This window comes from Eurypyga helias, unplaced genomic scaffold (genome assembly GCF_000690775.1).
Source record: "Eurypyga helias isolate BGI_N326 unplaced genomic scaffold, ASM69077v1 scaffold41557, whole genome shotgun sequence".
In the NCBI taxonomy this organism is placed as follows: Eukaryota; Metazoa; Chordata; class Aves; order Eurypygiformes; family Eurypygidae; genus Eurypyga; species Eurypyga helias.
In genome coordinates this window covers 23,272-39,460 of record NW_010263153.1, presented here as the reverse complement: position 1 = coordinate 39,460, position 16,189 = coordinate 23,272, and the positions used below count along the sequence as shown (strand labels likewise).

Here is a 16,189-nt window from a genome sequence, read left to right as displayed (position 1 = left end):
GGACATCATCTACCTCTAAGTGCTTATGCTGTCTCTGAAGCTACCAGGTAAAAAGTCTGCTAATGACCAAGATGATGACTGTTTTCATTTTGCATATTAATTTTAATATATCTGTGTGTGTGTATGGGTTTTCTTGCTTGAAGAATGTCTGTAGGTAGGTGCATTTCTCTTCAATCAGAACAGTTTTGCATCTATTTTTTCCTGCCTTCCCTTTCCTCTGACCTGTTGCTGGAAGAGCAGTGCGTGCAGTCCCATCTAACGAGGCAGCCAGGAGAGCATGGTACGGGTGATTGCGCTGCTTTTTCTGCAACAAAGGCGGAATTTCTGTTCCTTTGTACCCCCGTGTCAGTTTTAGGGAGAAATAGTCCCTCGATCATCAGGAACTTGGAAGTTCATTACTGAAGTGTTGAGTATTGCTGTCCTGAAACTGAGCCGTGGCCAAATTAAGAAGGCATAAATTCCATAAGCCTTTGGCTTTGGAGTCCCTGCTGTGCTACGGGAACATAGCATCATGATGCACAAAGAAAGAAGTTTTGTGCTTCTTTAGTGGTTTGTCATTAAAAAGGTGCAGGAGCTTCGGTTTCTTGCCTGAACTGTTCAGGTGAAGAAATTTTCCAGTGTTTGAGGTGGTGACAGAGCCCCACGGCTTACATTTGGGATTCTAATGCTTTCCATCCAGGGATGCTGAGAAGGTGTGTGTTCATCAAGTTCAGCTTTTGCAGCGCCTCCGTGAGATTAAATTCTCATCACTCGTCAGATGGGAAGACAGCGGGTACGTAGCGTGACCTGCCCAAGATCGCGCTGCAGACCCGTGTCGAGACGAGTGGACTCCTCCCTCCCTTAACTTCAAAACCATCAAGGGAAGGAGTTGCCTCATGCCACAGGCAATGTTACGTGTCCTGATGTGCTCCAGTAAGAAATGCTGCTTCAACAAACGGTGTTCTCAGAAGCAGCGTGCTAACGGCCGTCAGCTTGTTTTATTTCAGCATTGGGCAAATTCTCCTCCTGTGCAACACCTGGACCCGGGCTCTGCACATGGGGCCGGCTGACACGATAAACAATTGCTCTGTATAGCTTTAGTAATGCGAGCGTTAATATTGATCCAGCGCTGAGTTCTCTAACAACAACCAAAAAAAAGAATGTATCTGTTATCTTGAGAAACCTCCCAAACAGCTCTAGTCTCCTTTCATTACAGGAGAGAGTTATTGGGGCAGATGGCCGAGGTGATATCCATTTGACCTGTAGATGCTAACTCAAGAGGCGGATCATTAATAAGGTGGCCGGAGATAGGGAGAGATGGCAGTAAAGAGAGCTGAAAAAGCAAGCCTGTGCACAAAGGATTGCCCGTCGAGAAGTGCCGAGTGGCGAGTGAGATGGACAGAGGTAAAAAAGTGGCTGCATGGATTTAAACGCTCAGCGCCAAGTCAAGCGGACCACCCTTAAAAACTGATGTGTTCCCATATTTGGTCCCTGCCCCTGCGTGAATCCTTCTGGAGGATAAACAACCTGTAGCTCTTGAACGCAAGACACAGATTTCACTTTAATTAAACACCCCTCAAAAAAAGTGCTTATTGTTCTCTGCCACGGTCACAGCTGTGGTGGCTCAGGTTTGAAAGCCACTGCCTGGCAGAAAACTAGTCCTCGCTGAGGATCAGACCGTGGCCTTGTTCCAAGAGAAATTTGGGTTTCATTTGACCACGATAGGATTCCAGATTGTCATCTGAGCATGCCTGAAAAGTGGTGAATGTGTGTCAGTAGTTAAGTGCTCGTGAACTTCCTTAGTCCCTGGATTGTTCAGGAGTGACCCAGGCAATTTATTCCAGATGTTCTGGGGAATCCAAGTCCATATAAAAGGGATGGTAATGCTTCTGCTTCCTTACTAAGTTGTCTTTGTGGCTTGCAGGAATGTGCATGAAAGCTGGAGCCAAGACACCCCGATTTCTAGCCTCACCTCTACAAACTGCACTTTAACCTTTTCTGCCCTTCCCTGGCATCTCCCCACAAGATCACAGAAACTCTGTGGGCCCGGTGCAAACTTTACTTGGCCTTATTAAAAAAAAAATAAGCATTGCTCTTTTTTCTTATTGTACAAAACTCCCGGACCCTGTTCTCCAAACCTCCTCTGAAATTGTTTTTTTGCCTTTGATCCAGCAGCTGCTGGTTTTCTGCAATCCTGAGTAGGTAAAACATGAGAAGCACTTTGGGATGAGAAGGGATTACAAAAATATGAAATATTGCAGTGCGCTTCCGTGAGACACGGTGTAACGGAGTGGCTGTTTAAGCGGACACCCGGCAGAAATCTTTAGCAAATAAATGTTCTGCTTTTGCTAGTAAATGTATTTCTTTACTGTTCGTTGCAGTAGTTTCTCTTCCATTTTATTAACTCTTTTTATCCCTGTGGTTTTTATATTAAAATAGTTGATGTTGCTGTCTCTAAAGTCTGCGTGATTAAACCCTGTCTTTCCTAAAGTTTGAATTTGGCTGCACATTTCATCTTGTAGCTGACGCAGAAGACTTCCCTAAATCCCGATTTTGAAGAATGGTGTTTGTTTTAAATTTTATTGCGCTCTAAAATTTTAAATGAAAACAAACTCAGTGGTGAACTAGGTTGGATGGGGTCGGGAGGGAATTGCTCGGTAGCACCCCATGCTGTGTGACATCTGATGAATGCTAATTCTTCATCCCCAAACCAGTTTTGAGCAGATGAAGGCAGCTGATTTCTGCAACAGCTTAAACAGAGACTGAAGTGACTTCCATGATCTGGAAGCAGATTTTTTTCCCCTATAGCAGGTGCAGGCTCAGTCCACAGCGATTTCTCAGTTATACTCTAACTTTGCAGTTTAAAAAATTTAATGTCAGTGCCCAGCCAGGCAAAACCTAACTCCCGAACATTTCTGTTTTTCACGGAAGGCTAAGACTTTATCCTCAGGCAAAGTCTCCTCTCTGGGCTGGCTGCTGTAAATCCTCCAGGCCCTGGCAAAAGCCAGAGTTGCTAGCTCATTTTACTTAATTTGTGATGCTGGCAAGATTTGTGCTGCAGCCCAGGGCTCTTGACTCAACTGTCCTAAATCAGAGCATTGACACACTATGGTGGAGAAACACCAGCACAGAAAACCTGAAAATAAACGCCTGGAAAAGAGATATTTCAGAAAGATGCTGTCTTACAAAGCTTTAAATGGTGTTAGTGTGACATTCTACGTTTCTCGGTGTTCACTTCTTTAAAAGTACCTGCTCATTAAGAACTTGGGGTTCAGCCACTGTCATAGTAAATGTGGATTTTCACTATGTATTTCACGTGAGAACCTTAGGGCACTTGGTATCTTTCCGCCGAAACCCTGCTAGACAAAAATGTCATGCGTTTTTGCAGGTGAGTAAAGAGACCTGGGGTAAAGTGAAGTGGTCTGTGCAGGAATGTTAACCGTCATAGGTGTAATGTAATTACAGCAAATATAAATGTGTCAGGTTAACGCCAGAGTGGACGTTCTTATTCCAGACTAAGAATCCTTTTTCCTGCTTGGATAATTCCATTTTGAACGTGAGGAAGTGTATCCTGGAGGATAAAGTGCTCGGCTGTGGTTGAGGAGATCAGAGGTCCTCTTCTTCTCAAACCTGCTTTGGGCTTGCTGGGAGATCTCAAGTGAATTTTCTCCTTTGTTTGCACCATCGTGTCACACGCGTGGGACTCAGGATGGTCATGTATGTGGGGATAAAAAGTAACTCCTGTTAAACCGAAAACTGAGCAGTCACACAGGTGATGTCCATGCTGACCTGATGTCCACACTGTGCATGTTTCAGGCTTTATTTTCTTTTCAAACGCTGATTTTTTGGTCTCATAGCCCGAATACCCAGTTGCAACTGCAGTGTGTTAGGTGTACTCCTATGTCAACAGCCTTGTTCATTTTGCTTTCACTATAGCAGGAAGCCAGCGTATGCACTCCAGGATCGCTCCATAATGCAAACAAAACAACAGTGAGCGGGGATGATGGGGAGATGCATTTCAAAGGCGTGCTCCTGATCCAAACCAACACGCACACACGCAATGCTGGGGTGTTCCCGTATAATCGTAGCAGATAACGTCCGCGAGCAGCAAGCTCTTAAGATGGTATCAGAGACAGAACCTGGCAGGTTGAATGGGGCTTAGTCCTCTGCTTTAACCTTCAGACTGTGCTGCTTCAAGAAAAACCAACTGGGTCTAGGAAGACATTTTCCTAGCAGTTAATCTGCAGTCAAAATTGTGTGATACGTAAGCAAGGCAGCTAATTCCAGTGAATTTTACTTTGACGTACGCTTTGCAGTCCACTTTGTTACAGCAAAAAATGCTTCAACCTCTCTCACTTTTAAAAGGAACGAAGCAGGTTCATGGCACTGTGATCCCAGCTACTGCAGTAAGAAATAATCAGGTTGTTTTTAGGTAGAACTGACACTTTGGACCAGCCACCGTTGGTGAGCTCTGCCCTCATATCCTTTGCTCGTGGGTTTGACTGGGTTTGATGTTACACTGTGATGAGGACATCTGCCAGTTGTGGTGGTAGCTGATGTGAGACAGAGGAGATGCCACACTTTCCTTCCAAGTAGACCAGGAAGAAGCTTTTAGGTGTTAGCAGTTATCTCTTATGGGCTGTGATGCGTGTGAAGATTTGCTCTGATTCTTGCTAGTTTCTGTAAAACACATTTTTTAATTATCCTAATGCTTTTTTAAAATGTTCTTTATTACAGAAGAGGAAGAAGAACAGGTACCTACCGATGGAGGTACATCTGCAGAGGCCATGCAGGTGCCACTGGAAGAAGAGGGAGATATGGAGGAGGATGAGGCAATTAATGATGAGAACTACTTGAGCAAGAGACCGTTAGAAAGTCCTGATGCCGAGGAATTTCCACCTGTGAAACGGCCAAAGCTGTCTGTTTCCAAAGGGGACACCTTGGACGGAGCTTTGGAACCACGCGAGCCTCTAAGCTCAATAAATACTCAAAAAGTACCACCAATGCTTTCTCCAGTTCACGTTCAGGACAGTACAGACGTAGCCCCTCCTTCACCAGAACCACCAATGCTGGCTCCCATTGCAAAATCGCAAGTGCCAACCCCCAGAACTTTAGAGGCAAAGCCATTTGTACCCAAAACAAAGTCCAAAACAAGTTCTCCAGGACAGAAGACAAAATCACCTAAAACTACGCCCTCACCAGTGGTAACTGGAAGTCCCATACGTTCACCAAAACCTGGATCCAAAGAAAAAAAGTCACCCGGTCGCGCCAAGAGCCCAAAAAGTCCTAAGAGTCCAAAGGTTCCTGCTCATGTTCCCCAACCACCCGTCAAGCCTGAAACACCAAGTAGTAGAACCCCTCTGGCTGCATTAAGTGACAAGATAGGAAAGGAAAACATTCAAGTAAAACAAGGACAGACGCCACCTGAGCCTGCCACCAAGCCAAATATCGAAAACCAGATGAAGAAAGTACCGGTAATGGACAAGACCATCGATGATTCAATCGATGCTGTGATTGCTCGTGCATGTGCAGAACGAGAACCAGATCCCTTTGAGTTCTCCTCTGGTTCTGAATCAGAAGGGGAAGTTTTTACCAGTCCTAAAAGACTCTCTGTTTCGGAGGCTACAACTCCTAAACCTTCTGTTTCTGCCAATAATGCAAATAAGGCAGGAGCAACACCAATACCTCCCTCGGGTGGGACTTCAAGTTCAGACATTTCATGGACAATGGATGACTCCATTGATGAGGTCATTCGAAAGGCAAACATGGGGACACCTTCTAATCCACCTACCAACTTCACTTATTTCTCCTCTCCTTCTGCTTCACCACCAACTCCAGAACCCCTTCTCAAAGTCTATGAGGAGAAAACCAAGTTGGCTTCATCGGTAGAAGTGAAAAAGAAACTGAAAAAAGAGCTGAAAACAAAAATGAAGAAGAAAGAAAAACAAAAGGAAAAAGATAAAGAGAAAAACAAGGAGAAGAATAAGGAGAAGGAAAAGAACAAGGAGAAGGATAAAGACAAAGAAGGAAACAAGGAAGCGAAATTTCAGTGGAAGGAACTTCTCAAAGATGATGATCTTGATCCCTATAAATTCAAACTAAAGGACTTTGAGGATGCTGACACAAAAGTAAAGTTGAAAGATGGCAATACCAAAAAAGAGAGAGAAAAACATAAAGATAAAAAGAAAGAGAAAGAGAAAGGTAAAAAAGACAAGGATAAGAAAGACAAAGAGAAGCTTAAAGATAAGGGTAAGGAAGATAAGATAAAGGCTTCATCAGCACCTCTTGTGTTACCTCCCAAAGAAATGTCTTTGCCCTTGTTCAGCACACCAACTGCCATGAGGCTTCCCAGCATGTTACCTTCCTTGTCTCCAATGCTTCCTGAAAAACTGTTTGAGGACAAAGAGAAACCAAAAGAGAAGAAGAAAGACAAAAAAGAGAAGAAGAAAAAGAAAGAGAGGGAGAAGGACAAAGAAAAGGAAAAGAAGGAGAAAGAAAAGGAGAGGAAAGAAAGAGAAAAGAAAGAGAAGGAAAAAGAGAAACACAAACATGAAAAGGTAAGCTGCTTAGATGAGTTGGGATGGCATCAAAAATGCACATGGGTTCCTGTATTTGCTGCTGAGCGTTAAGAGCTTTGAGATGTGTGACTGCAGCTTTGGTATTTTTCAAAAAGAGCAGCTCCAAGGAAGACAGCCCTCAAAAGTTTGAGGTATTCTCCCACCTCTTTGGAAGACAAAACAATAGAGGTTCAGTTTTGGGAATTTGACATGTGAGATTGTCTTGCTGGTTTTCCTCAACTCACTTTTCACTTTGACGAGCTGTCGCTCAGACTCAGCAGCAGTGCACACACACCAAATACGTGCGGTGTCGCAATACACCCGTTTTTGTCCTGTACATTTCCACTAGTAGGGCCAGCAACCATATACCTTCCGGATACACTTCAGTTTCTACAAGTCTGCTGTTTCAAAGCTTGTAGAAGTCTGTAAATTACCAGGTGGATAGAAATGAGGAGCAAAACTGCCTTCAACTGGTTCATCAGTTATCTCAGATGTTCAGAAGAGCTGCTGAATCCTCTCTTAGCAAGACTGCCCGCTTGTTGCTCCATTTTGTTTGAAGTAAGAAAATTGTTTTCAAATTATGGTCGAAATATTCAAATGTCACCTTTCGTTTTGAGTCGTAGGCTTGAGAACGGGAAGAGGAGAGCTAGTTTTCAAGTGGGTTGACCTCCTTCCACTCCTGTAACTCTTACTGATTTACATCAGCCCAAGATAATTTCTTCTTTCTAATATCGCCTAATCTTGACAATATATTTAATATTTAAGAAATTAAACCAGCATATTTACATGTTATCAGATTTGAAATCCCGTTAGGAACAGCTCCCCTAATTCAGGGTTTGCTCTAATTTTTGTCACTTCACCTTATAATACGCATTAAATTGTTAATATAAAAAAAGGGAAAAAAGAAGAAAAGAAAGAGGTTGTCTTCATGTGTGATAACCTTGGATACCGGATTTCATAAATCTCCATCCTTGGCATTAGGAAGCACTATAGAAGTTCTGGTTTTACCGTCCTGCTTTGAGTGTAATACTCGGTTCGTACAACCTCAGATCTGGGACGTTCCTCACTTTACAGGTTTTTTTTGTCACTGTACCCTTTTGTGCTACCTGCGGGACTTAAACAAACTGCTGATTTCAAAACTTGACAGGTTTTTTAAGTTGACAAATGGTTTTTCAGTGCAGAATCCGAGAGATCTGGGGAACTAACATTTGTCTGCTGCGGGTGAGTCGGTGATCGACATGTTAACATAATGTGACTGTAGCAGCACTTCCACGGATCCCCCATTTTGTCATCTGCCCCTCATACCTGAGATGTTTCGTCAGCATTTTATTGAGAATTGCTGCAGGGACTTCTTTTTAAGTTAAATACATCTGTATATGAAATAGAGAAAGTGAGTTGCTTGGTTTTTGTACATTCGGTTTTGCATTTCTTCTGCAAATCTCTGTATCTGTTTTGTTTTGGAGCAATATAACAGATACACAAACAAATACAAACTGGTAAAGCTTAGCTATAGACTGAACATATATATATATATTAGAAAAAAGAGTTCAGCAGTAATAAAAACTTGGACAAATTAAATTGACAAAGCTGCCCATTACCTTGGCAAAAAGTCCCTGTCAAAAGATAAACTTTAAAGCTAGGATGCATGAAAGAGTCCCCAGATAGAATTAAAATTTAAACTGATTCTTGATAGATAAGCTTTTTTTAAATCCACCTCTTTGCTGCAAGTCAGGATTTTAAAAATAAATTTCCCCTTTAAATCTCTTGAGCGATTTTCATTTTTTGCAAGGCCGCACTGCTGGTGTCCTGGAAAAATGGAGAGTTAGAGCTTTATCAGTTGGTGCCCTGAGGTATGTGGCAAAGAAGCTAAATCCTTGAAGATTAGCAAAAAAAATGCAGCACATGGCAATAAGGGGCTTATATGACTACTAGTATTAGTTCAGGTGAAAGAAGTATTGCTTATACATAAAACTGGACAAATCCACTGACAATGTATTTTTAGTTAGCTACAAAGGAGTCTTATATTGCTGGACTTTACCTCTTTGGTGATTTGGGAAGCTTAGTAATCCACTGTAAATGCTCTTCTGCTGGCCCCAATTCCCAGTATTACTCCAGAATGCTGCTCTTTCGTTTTAACCCCTCAAAGTACATGTTTCCTTAATTTAGCTTTTAGATCACACAATGACTTATTTAGCCAGCAGTTGTGCTGTAAGAGCAGATGATCGAGTTACTGCTCGGATGCTTAACCTTCCCGCGGCGCGTCCTCTTCGGAGGCGGTAAGTGCAACCTGGAAGATGAGTCTGCGGGCCAGCAGTTTCAGCTCTTGATGGCCAGTAGAAAATACCAGACTTCTAATATTGCTATATTTAAACAGAAGAGTGACTCAACAGTAACATTTCCATTTTTGAGTGTTGTTACAGTTCCTGCCTAAGTGTGCATCCCATCCTGTTGGGGAATTGAAGCTTTTTAGCAAGTTTTCCCTGTAATTTTGCCCCGAGCTGCTGGAAAACACAACAGCAACCAGTTCTCTGCATTAATGCCGGAAAGCAGAAGCTGAAGGCTGCATGCCGGAACTGTTCGGTGGTGGGACCGAGGAAGAGGAGCTTGGCGTAGGGTTTGCCTGCAGCTCTGTGCTCCACCATAAGTGCTGGGGTGCTGCCCGTGGAGCCAGGAAAGGAGACGGTGAGCGGGAGCGCTGCCATGCATGCAGCACCCAATTAAAAGCAGACAGCTGGAACAGTTACACCCCACTTCTACGATGGAGATTACCGGGTGTGCTGTAGGAGTGACTGAGCAGCTCACGAGGCAGCTGCTGACCCAGTTTCAGCTAACCTTAATACGCTGAACTGTAAACTAAAGTAGTTGAGGAACTGCTTCATGAGGAATGGAGCCATCCTTGCATCGGGGCAGGGCTTGCCAGAGCTGCCCTAAACTAAACTGCCCTTACTCGTGAATCAAAATCCTGTCATCCATGCAGAGGAAAACCAGGATATACTTCTTAATTTTCCATTCGCTCCAGTCATGCAAACCCTACACACAAGCCCATGTTGTAGAAAGATGCTTCCTCTCCTCTTGTATGGAAGGATCAGATTTAGGATTGTCATGGAGCCCAGTTTTCCTCTCACAGCACACTGCGATGTTGGTCGCTGAGCATAAAGAAGTGGTTTATGTGTTTTTCTTCTGCCGCGTGAGCCCACACCACCATCGTTTAGAACATCTTGGTGGTGTACAACTAATAATAATACAAAAGACCTTGATACAAAGGATGGATGACGTGAGTACCTTTCTGTGCTGTGTGCTGGAAGCTAAGTAGCAGTGCTTGTCTTAGGATGTTTTAAATTTGAAGTAGGCACTACAGCAGGAGGAAAATCCTGCAGGAAAAGAGGTAAAATAATCTAAGGCATGTTCCTGAGCCTCCTGTACCCAGGGTTCAATTGCACATCTCTGTCCAGTGGACAGTGCTACAGTTTAAGGTGATAGGAAAGCAGTTAAGAGACTTTACCTATGGAAAGTGGCAGTGAAATTGTTCCAGGCATTAGGAGCTCCAGGGGAAAAAACCTCTTACAGCGCTTCAGGGGAATGACATAACAAAAAAATAGTGTTATATAAACAAAAGAGGAGAGAGGCAGACCTGTGAAGTAGGCTAATACATATCCATGGAGAGCTCTATTGAAAAGCATGGTTAACAGTGTCAAAACACAAATACTACGCAGGCTGCAGCCCTTCTCTCTCGAGTAGAGAGCTCCTAATGAGCAGCTCCAATTCTTTGCGCAAGGTGTGTGGCTCAGGACTTTGTCATTACTGTTCCTCAATGCAAGTCCTAATTGAGTCCTCCCACTCTGGCCTGCTGTCTCCTGCACCGCGTTCTGTGCTTTGAAGTGATTGTATGCCCTCCTTCTCGTTATGAATGATTTTTAAAACAGATTTCTCCCACTGAGAGTTGCTCGGGTTTCCATTTAGTGTTATGGTTTTGTCTCTAAGTTCCTAGGCCATGTTCAGCCAACTGGTTGATGACCATATGATTACATATGATGACACACATGCTTAAAATTTTGGCAGACACTGGCTCAAAGGGTTTAAGGACATATTCACTCGTCTAAACTCCACCAGATACTGAGGTTGGAAACCAGGCCATTTGAAAGAAAAAAGCCTCAGTCTGATGCATTAAAAAGCAGTGGTTCTGTTATACCTATATGGAAAACTAGTTTCATAAAGTATGTATGTATGTATGTTTCATAAAGTATGAAGTGTATGAGCAGGTACAAATGCAACAAAATGTCAAGTTGATTTTTTAGTCTAGGATTCATGTTTGTGATTTACTGTGGCTGGGAGCTCCCAGCAAACTGACCATCCATGCTACAGCATGAAGTGTGAGAGTGGTGATGAGCCTGTCCTAGCTCTGTCTCGTTAAGCTGATCTACTCTAATTTGGTTAACTCCATCAGTGCTTTCATGGAACTAATATATTTGGGGAATTTGCTTGCAGTCTTTGATTGGTGATTTGTGTTCCCTTGTACAGATAAAGGTGGAACCAGTTGTTCCGGCTCCATCACCAGTTATTCCTCGGCTGACATTAAGAGTGGGTGCAGGCCAAGACAAGATGTAAGTACAAATAAATCCATCTGCAGGGTGTATGCTTACCACAGTTCATCCTCTGTCACTTGTGGTAGCTCTCATTTTCAGTGGGAAACGCTTAAAAACTAGTGGCAAACAGTGTTCATACAGCTGTGACATCTTTTGATCACATAGAACACTTACCAACAGAAACATTTTGGACATTTTGCCCTTTTTCTTCTGCTCTACAAGTGGGACCCATCATCTTCCATCCATCTTATGTTTCCCACTCCATGCCTTGCCAGGGCATGTGTTACAAGACTCCATCTAGACTCGTATGATGCCTCCGGTGACATTTAGTGAGGTTTCCGTGATGGATGGTTATCCCTAGTGTAACCTACAGCTAAGTTTCATCACACTCTTCAGCTGAAAGTTGGTTTATGCTTTAAAACATAGCAGTTGAAATTCCTTTATACACGTCTTCTATTATAACTGTTGATGATTATTCATGAGTGTACCTAACGCATTCCAAATGTTGGTTCGTTAGCTCCCTAATTATTGGGTGCTGTTGTACAAATATGAGTTACTTTGTACTGTATGAGCATAAATAGTATGATTCCTATCCTGAGATCAGACACCATAAACAGGTGGCTGGAGAGGCTGGAGAAACCATGCGTCACTGGGCCTTTTGGGCTGGTCCTGTGTTGTATGTCAAGGGTTTCTTTTAATCAGGTTTTTCATGTTTTAAATGGCACAGAGCACACTTTCATGTCTGATGGTAAACATGAGCACCAAACAGATCTCGCCTTTCCATTCACCACATTATATTATCACTAATGTAGTTGTTTCTCGTTTATAGCCGTTCTCAGCTATATCTACTAATTGCTAATTTTTGTTCTTTATATTTGATGATTATTCTGTTTTTCTATGCTGTCCTACTCCTGCTCGGTTGGTAACTGTGAGTTTTACTGGTTTGAAGTTGCTGTGGGCCCTCAGCCATTTCTTGGTTTCAATGCGACACCCCCACCCCAATTATCAGGGCTTTTTTACTGCTCTTCAACCAGTTCTTCTTTTCTTCCTTTCACAATATTTGAGTGTAATCTAAAATTTCTGTGCCTCAGGTTGCTGTACGGAAGGGCCAGTGTTCTGAGAATAGTTGTCTGTCCTGCTGTGCATGATCTGAATTTGCACGGCTGGACAGACTGTCCCTTTAAAGCCCTCAACTCCATTTTCCTCCTTGAGGACCTATGGATATTTTTTAACACTTTTTCAAGGACTGTACAAGTGTTTATATGGGGAAAATTAAGTCCTTAAGCAACATTTTAGCACAAAGAGTTGACTTTGCTTCCCATCTTAACTCACCCTGGTCTTTCTCATACCCACACACATTTTAAGAAGGGACTTCAGACTCCCATCTGCTTGCTACAGATCACATGGGTACATCATCGTCAGCCCTGCCAGCCCGTAGTGGGTCAGAGATACTGATATCTTGGTTTATGACCTTTTGGGAAACTCGCTTCTACTCCAGTTTCCCTTGTGTATCTTCAGTGGCACCTTCACCACCATCTGAGGACTTCAGGGGTTGTGATCCTTAGCAGAGCCTTGAGTTTAAACCCCCGACTCCAGGACGGGAGATGCACAAAGCTGACTTAGCCCAACGTTTCTAGACAAATCAGAGGAGAATTTAACACCAAGGCTGAGGTCTTTAGGGGCAGGAGAGTCCTGGAGGCAGCAGGTAGCAAATGCTATGAAGTGGTTATGCTGCAGCTCTCTGCAGTACCAGACCTGGGAGGGCAACTTCGTCTTCTCCATGTGCCCTTGAGATTGCTTTAGGCTGCGTAACCGAATGAAGTTTGCGTCATAAGTATTCCTATTACTGGTTTTCCCTTTTCTATTGTAAATACCTCCTCACTGCCCACCATACTGGCACCCTAAATTTGTCCCATTATCATGGCTCTGTCACCCAGTTGCACCTTCTGAGTGATAGCAAACAAGAACTTATGGAGCTTTGTAAACGCTTTTAGGATTTGCCATAGTTTTCCAAGCCAAAAAACAGGAAGAAATTTGCCATTACACAAGTAAATACAGTTTGCACCATGTGGCTCTGGGCACGGTTTTGTGCTGTGTGTCCATCTGGTGTCTAACACGGCAGGGCTTGCAGTGGAGCCCTCCTACTCGAAATAATACTTTTGCTTTTGGCCTCAACAGTTGCTATTCAGCCTGAACTCGGAGCATATTTTAATTTTCATGTGTTGCAATCATTATGAAAAGGAGCGTTGTGGTGAGGCAGAGCATTACATTGCTGTGCATAGCTTGGACATCTGAAGTGATACCAGAGGTATCTGCAACCTCTATTTGAACTTATTAGTTGAAAAGACCATAGTAGGATCATGAACCTTTTAAGCAGCTCGTAACATGCAGAAACAGGCTTTTGTGATGTGTTAAGTTAAGGGAAATTTAAACTTTTATGTCATGAAGTTCTGAATATCTGGTTATTATCATACAGAAATGCGTTTCAGTTAGCATGACTCTCAGATTCACAGAGTGGTTGGGGTTGGAAGGGACCTCTAGAGATCATCTAGTCCAATCCCCCTGCCAGAGCAGGATCCCCTAGAATAGATCACACAGGAACAAGTCCAGGTGGCTTTTGAAAGTCTCCAGAGAAGGAGACTCCACCACCTCTCTGGGCAGCTTGTTCAGGGCTCTGTCACCCTCACAGGGAAGAAGGGTTTCCTCATGTTCAGGCTGAACCTTCTGTTTCCCAGTTTATGGCCACTGCCCCTTGTCCTGTCACTGGACCCCACTGAGAAGAGCCTGGCCCCATCCTCCTGACACCCATCAGTTAGATATTGATAAGCATTGATAAGATCCCCCTCAGCCTCCTCTTCTCCAGCTGAACAGACCCAGCTCTCCCAGCCTTTCCTCAGGAAGGGCCTGGAAGGTGCTCCAGGCCCTTTGTCATCTTAGTGTCCCTGTGAGAATACCATGAATTGCCATGGAAAGGCATGAGAAAAATTTTTGGGGATTCATAGAATTTCATGAGTGAAAACTGGATGGACTAATGAGTTATTTCAATTTCCTCTGTTGGAAGAGCTGTTTGGAGGCTTTTGGAGCTACTTAAGTACCTATTCCATGGAAGGTTGGTTTGTTTGGGGCAAACTTCATATGAAACATTGACTTCAATGGAAATACTTTCGGATTTTGGTGATGCCACAAAGTCTTCCAGGTGTCTGAAGAAAAAGTATCAGTTTGATGGTGCTTGAAATGGAGATTCACATCGCACCATAAACACAACACGACAACAGTAACCCGAGTTGACTTAATGCTGCACTGGTGAGAAAAATGCCTTTGCAGTGTAGCAAACAGTTTATTCTCTATCATCTTGCTTCTTGGCTCCTCTGCTTGGACCAACATACAAAGCAGTGGCAGAGAAGTCTCCTTCTTTCTTGTTTCTATGAATACGAGTATATATTGCTCCTAAATTCAAAGTGATCTCTGCATTCGAGCTTGTCTGGTGTGCAGATATTCTTAGAACACATGTCGGTTCAAAAGAGAAAGCTATTAACAACAGTAGGTTAATAGACATGAAAATGTACCGTTGCTGAAGGAACCAATATTGGAAAAACTGTTCTACTTTAGGTTTTTTTGCAAGTGTTTTAACTGCACAGTAAAACAAGAAGAAGGTAGATTATAATCAAAGCATTTCCATCTTAGTTGTAAACAATTACAGCAATACTTGCATGGATGCCACATTAGAAGAAATTTACTGGATTCCATTCTAATGCAATTAGAGCTAATTTTGTTCTTTAAATGAATAAAAGGTCAGCTAGTAAATCTAGTTTATCTCAAGTCCAGGCTTCAATAAATTGTTTTATTTAATTTGTTGTAAAAGATCTTATCCTTAATGGGCCTAGCTCTTACTAGTTTGCTTGGGTTCTAAAATATTTATGACCACCTTTTTAGATATGATTTGAATGATATGTTTGGAAGGGTTTTTCACTGGGGCTTTTTTCCACTTTGGTGTTATCAAAGTAGATTGCTAACTGAGTTAGTATAGGAAGGAACTAGAGATGCAATCTTTTTTAAAACAAAACAAAAAGGCACAGCTAGTATAGACTTTTAAATTTTAAATCAACTGCAAATGATGAGCAGAATGTAATACTTTTATTCTGTTGCATCATAGTTTCTTTTTGTCTAGTTGCTTTTCCTAAGCACAATCATTTTTCATACACATAACTTTGTTTAAAGCATATCTGTTGATGAGGTGTTGACATTCCAGCTACTACCAGAGTTGGCATGCACTTCAGCAGAAGTATGTGCTGTAATTTTTGATACTTCAGCTAAATTTTTTCTACATGTAAGTCCAGTTTTTAAGAAAAAACACATGGCTGCTGACACTAATGCCAGACCACAAAGCAGAGTACCACTCACTGGTTGCTATTTCAGTGCTCCTGTGACTTAGAAGCAGGATATGTATTTTTTGTGAATTCAGGTCTCCCAATTTACCTTAAAATGTCAGGATTTTGCTTCACGCTCATACTGCATTGTATCATAGCTCTGCCATCAGCAGGGTACCTGGAAACCAGGCGTGAGAAGGGGAAAGGCAGGTATTCTGACAGAGTTTAACTTGTAAACATGACCTGCTACTCTAATGAAGTTTTCCTTTGCTTTATATAATTTTAAAGTGACTTTTTCCCCAAAAAATCACACACATGCTCAGATATGTCTGTGTATGCTTCTGTAAAAAAATATATATTAAGTAACCTGTGGATTGTAAAATAAAATTCCAGAAGGATTAAGGGATAGAAGAAGTTTTGTTATCCAGATATTTAATTGACTCTGCTAAAGCTTTTTATCGCTTGGTAGGATATTATCAGTCCAAGGCCTAACCTGGGTTCATTTGGAAGCTCACTCAACTGCATCATATCCCTATGACAAAAGCCACCAGCATAGCTAGCTGACATCCTTTGTAGGGAATCTCATGTGGCATATATATAGCCCAAATTATTTTGTGACCAGTAGATGTGAACCCCTCTGTGTAATATTGGCGACCCAGGAGCATATTTTGGGACTCAGAGGACAGGAGAACCTGTGCTGTTG

General features: G+C 42.5%; 1 protein-coding gene across 1 annotated transcript in view; it reads left to right on the top strand.

Moving 5' to 3' along the window:
• Positions 1-4,700: 4,700 nt before the first annotated feature.
• Positions 4,701-16,189, top strand: part of TAF3 (TAF3 RNA polymerase II, TATA box binding protein (TBP)-associated factor, 140kDa) — a 28,371-nt gene continuing 16,882 nt past the window's right edge. The window contains exons 1-2 of the mRNA XM_010155948.1: positions 4,701-6,536; positions 11,055-11,137. Coding sequence (XP_010154250.1) covers positions 4,701-6,536; positions 11,055-11,137 — 1,919 coding nt within the window. The remainder of the gene's footprint in view (positions 6,537-11,054; positions 11,138-16,189) is intronic.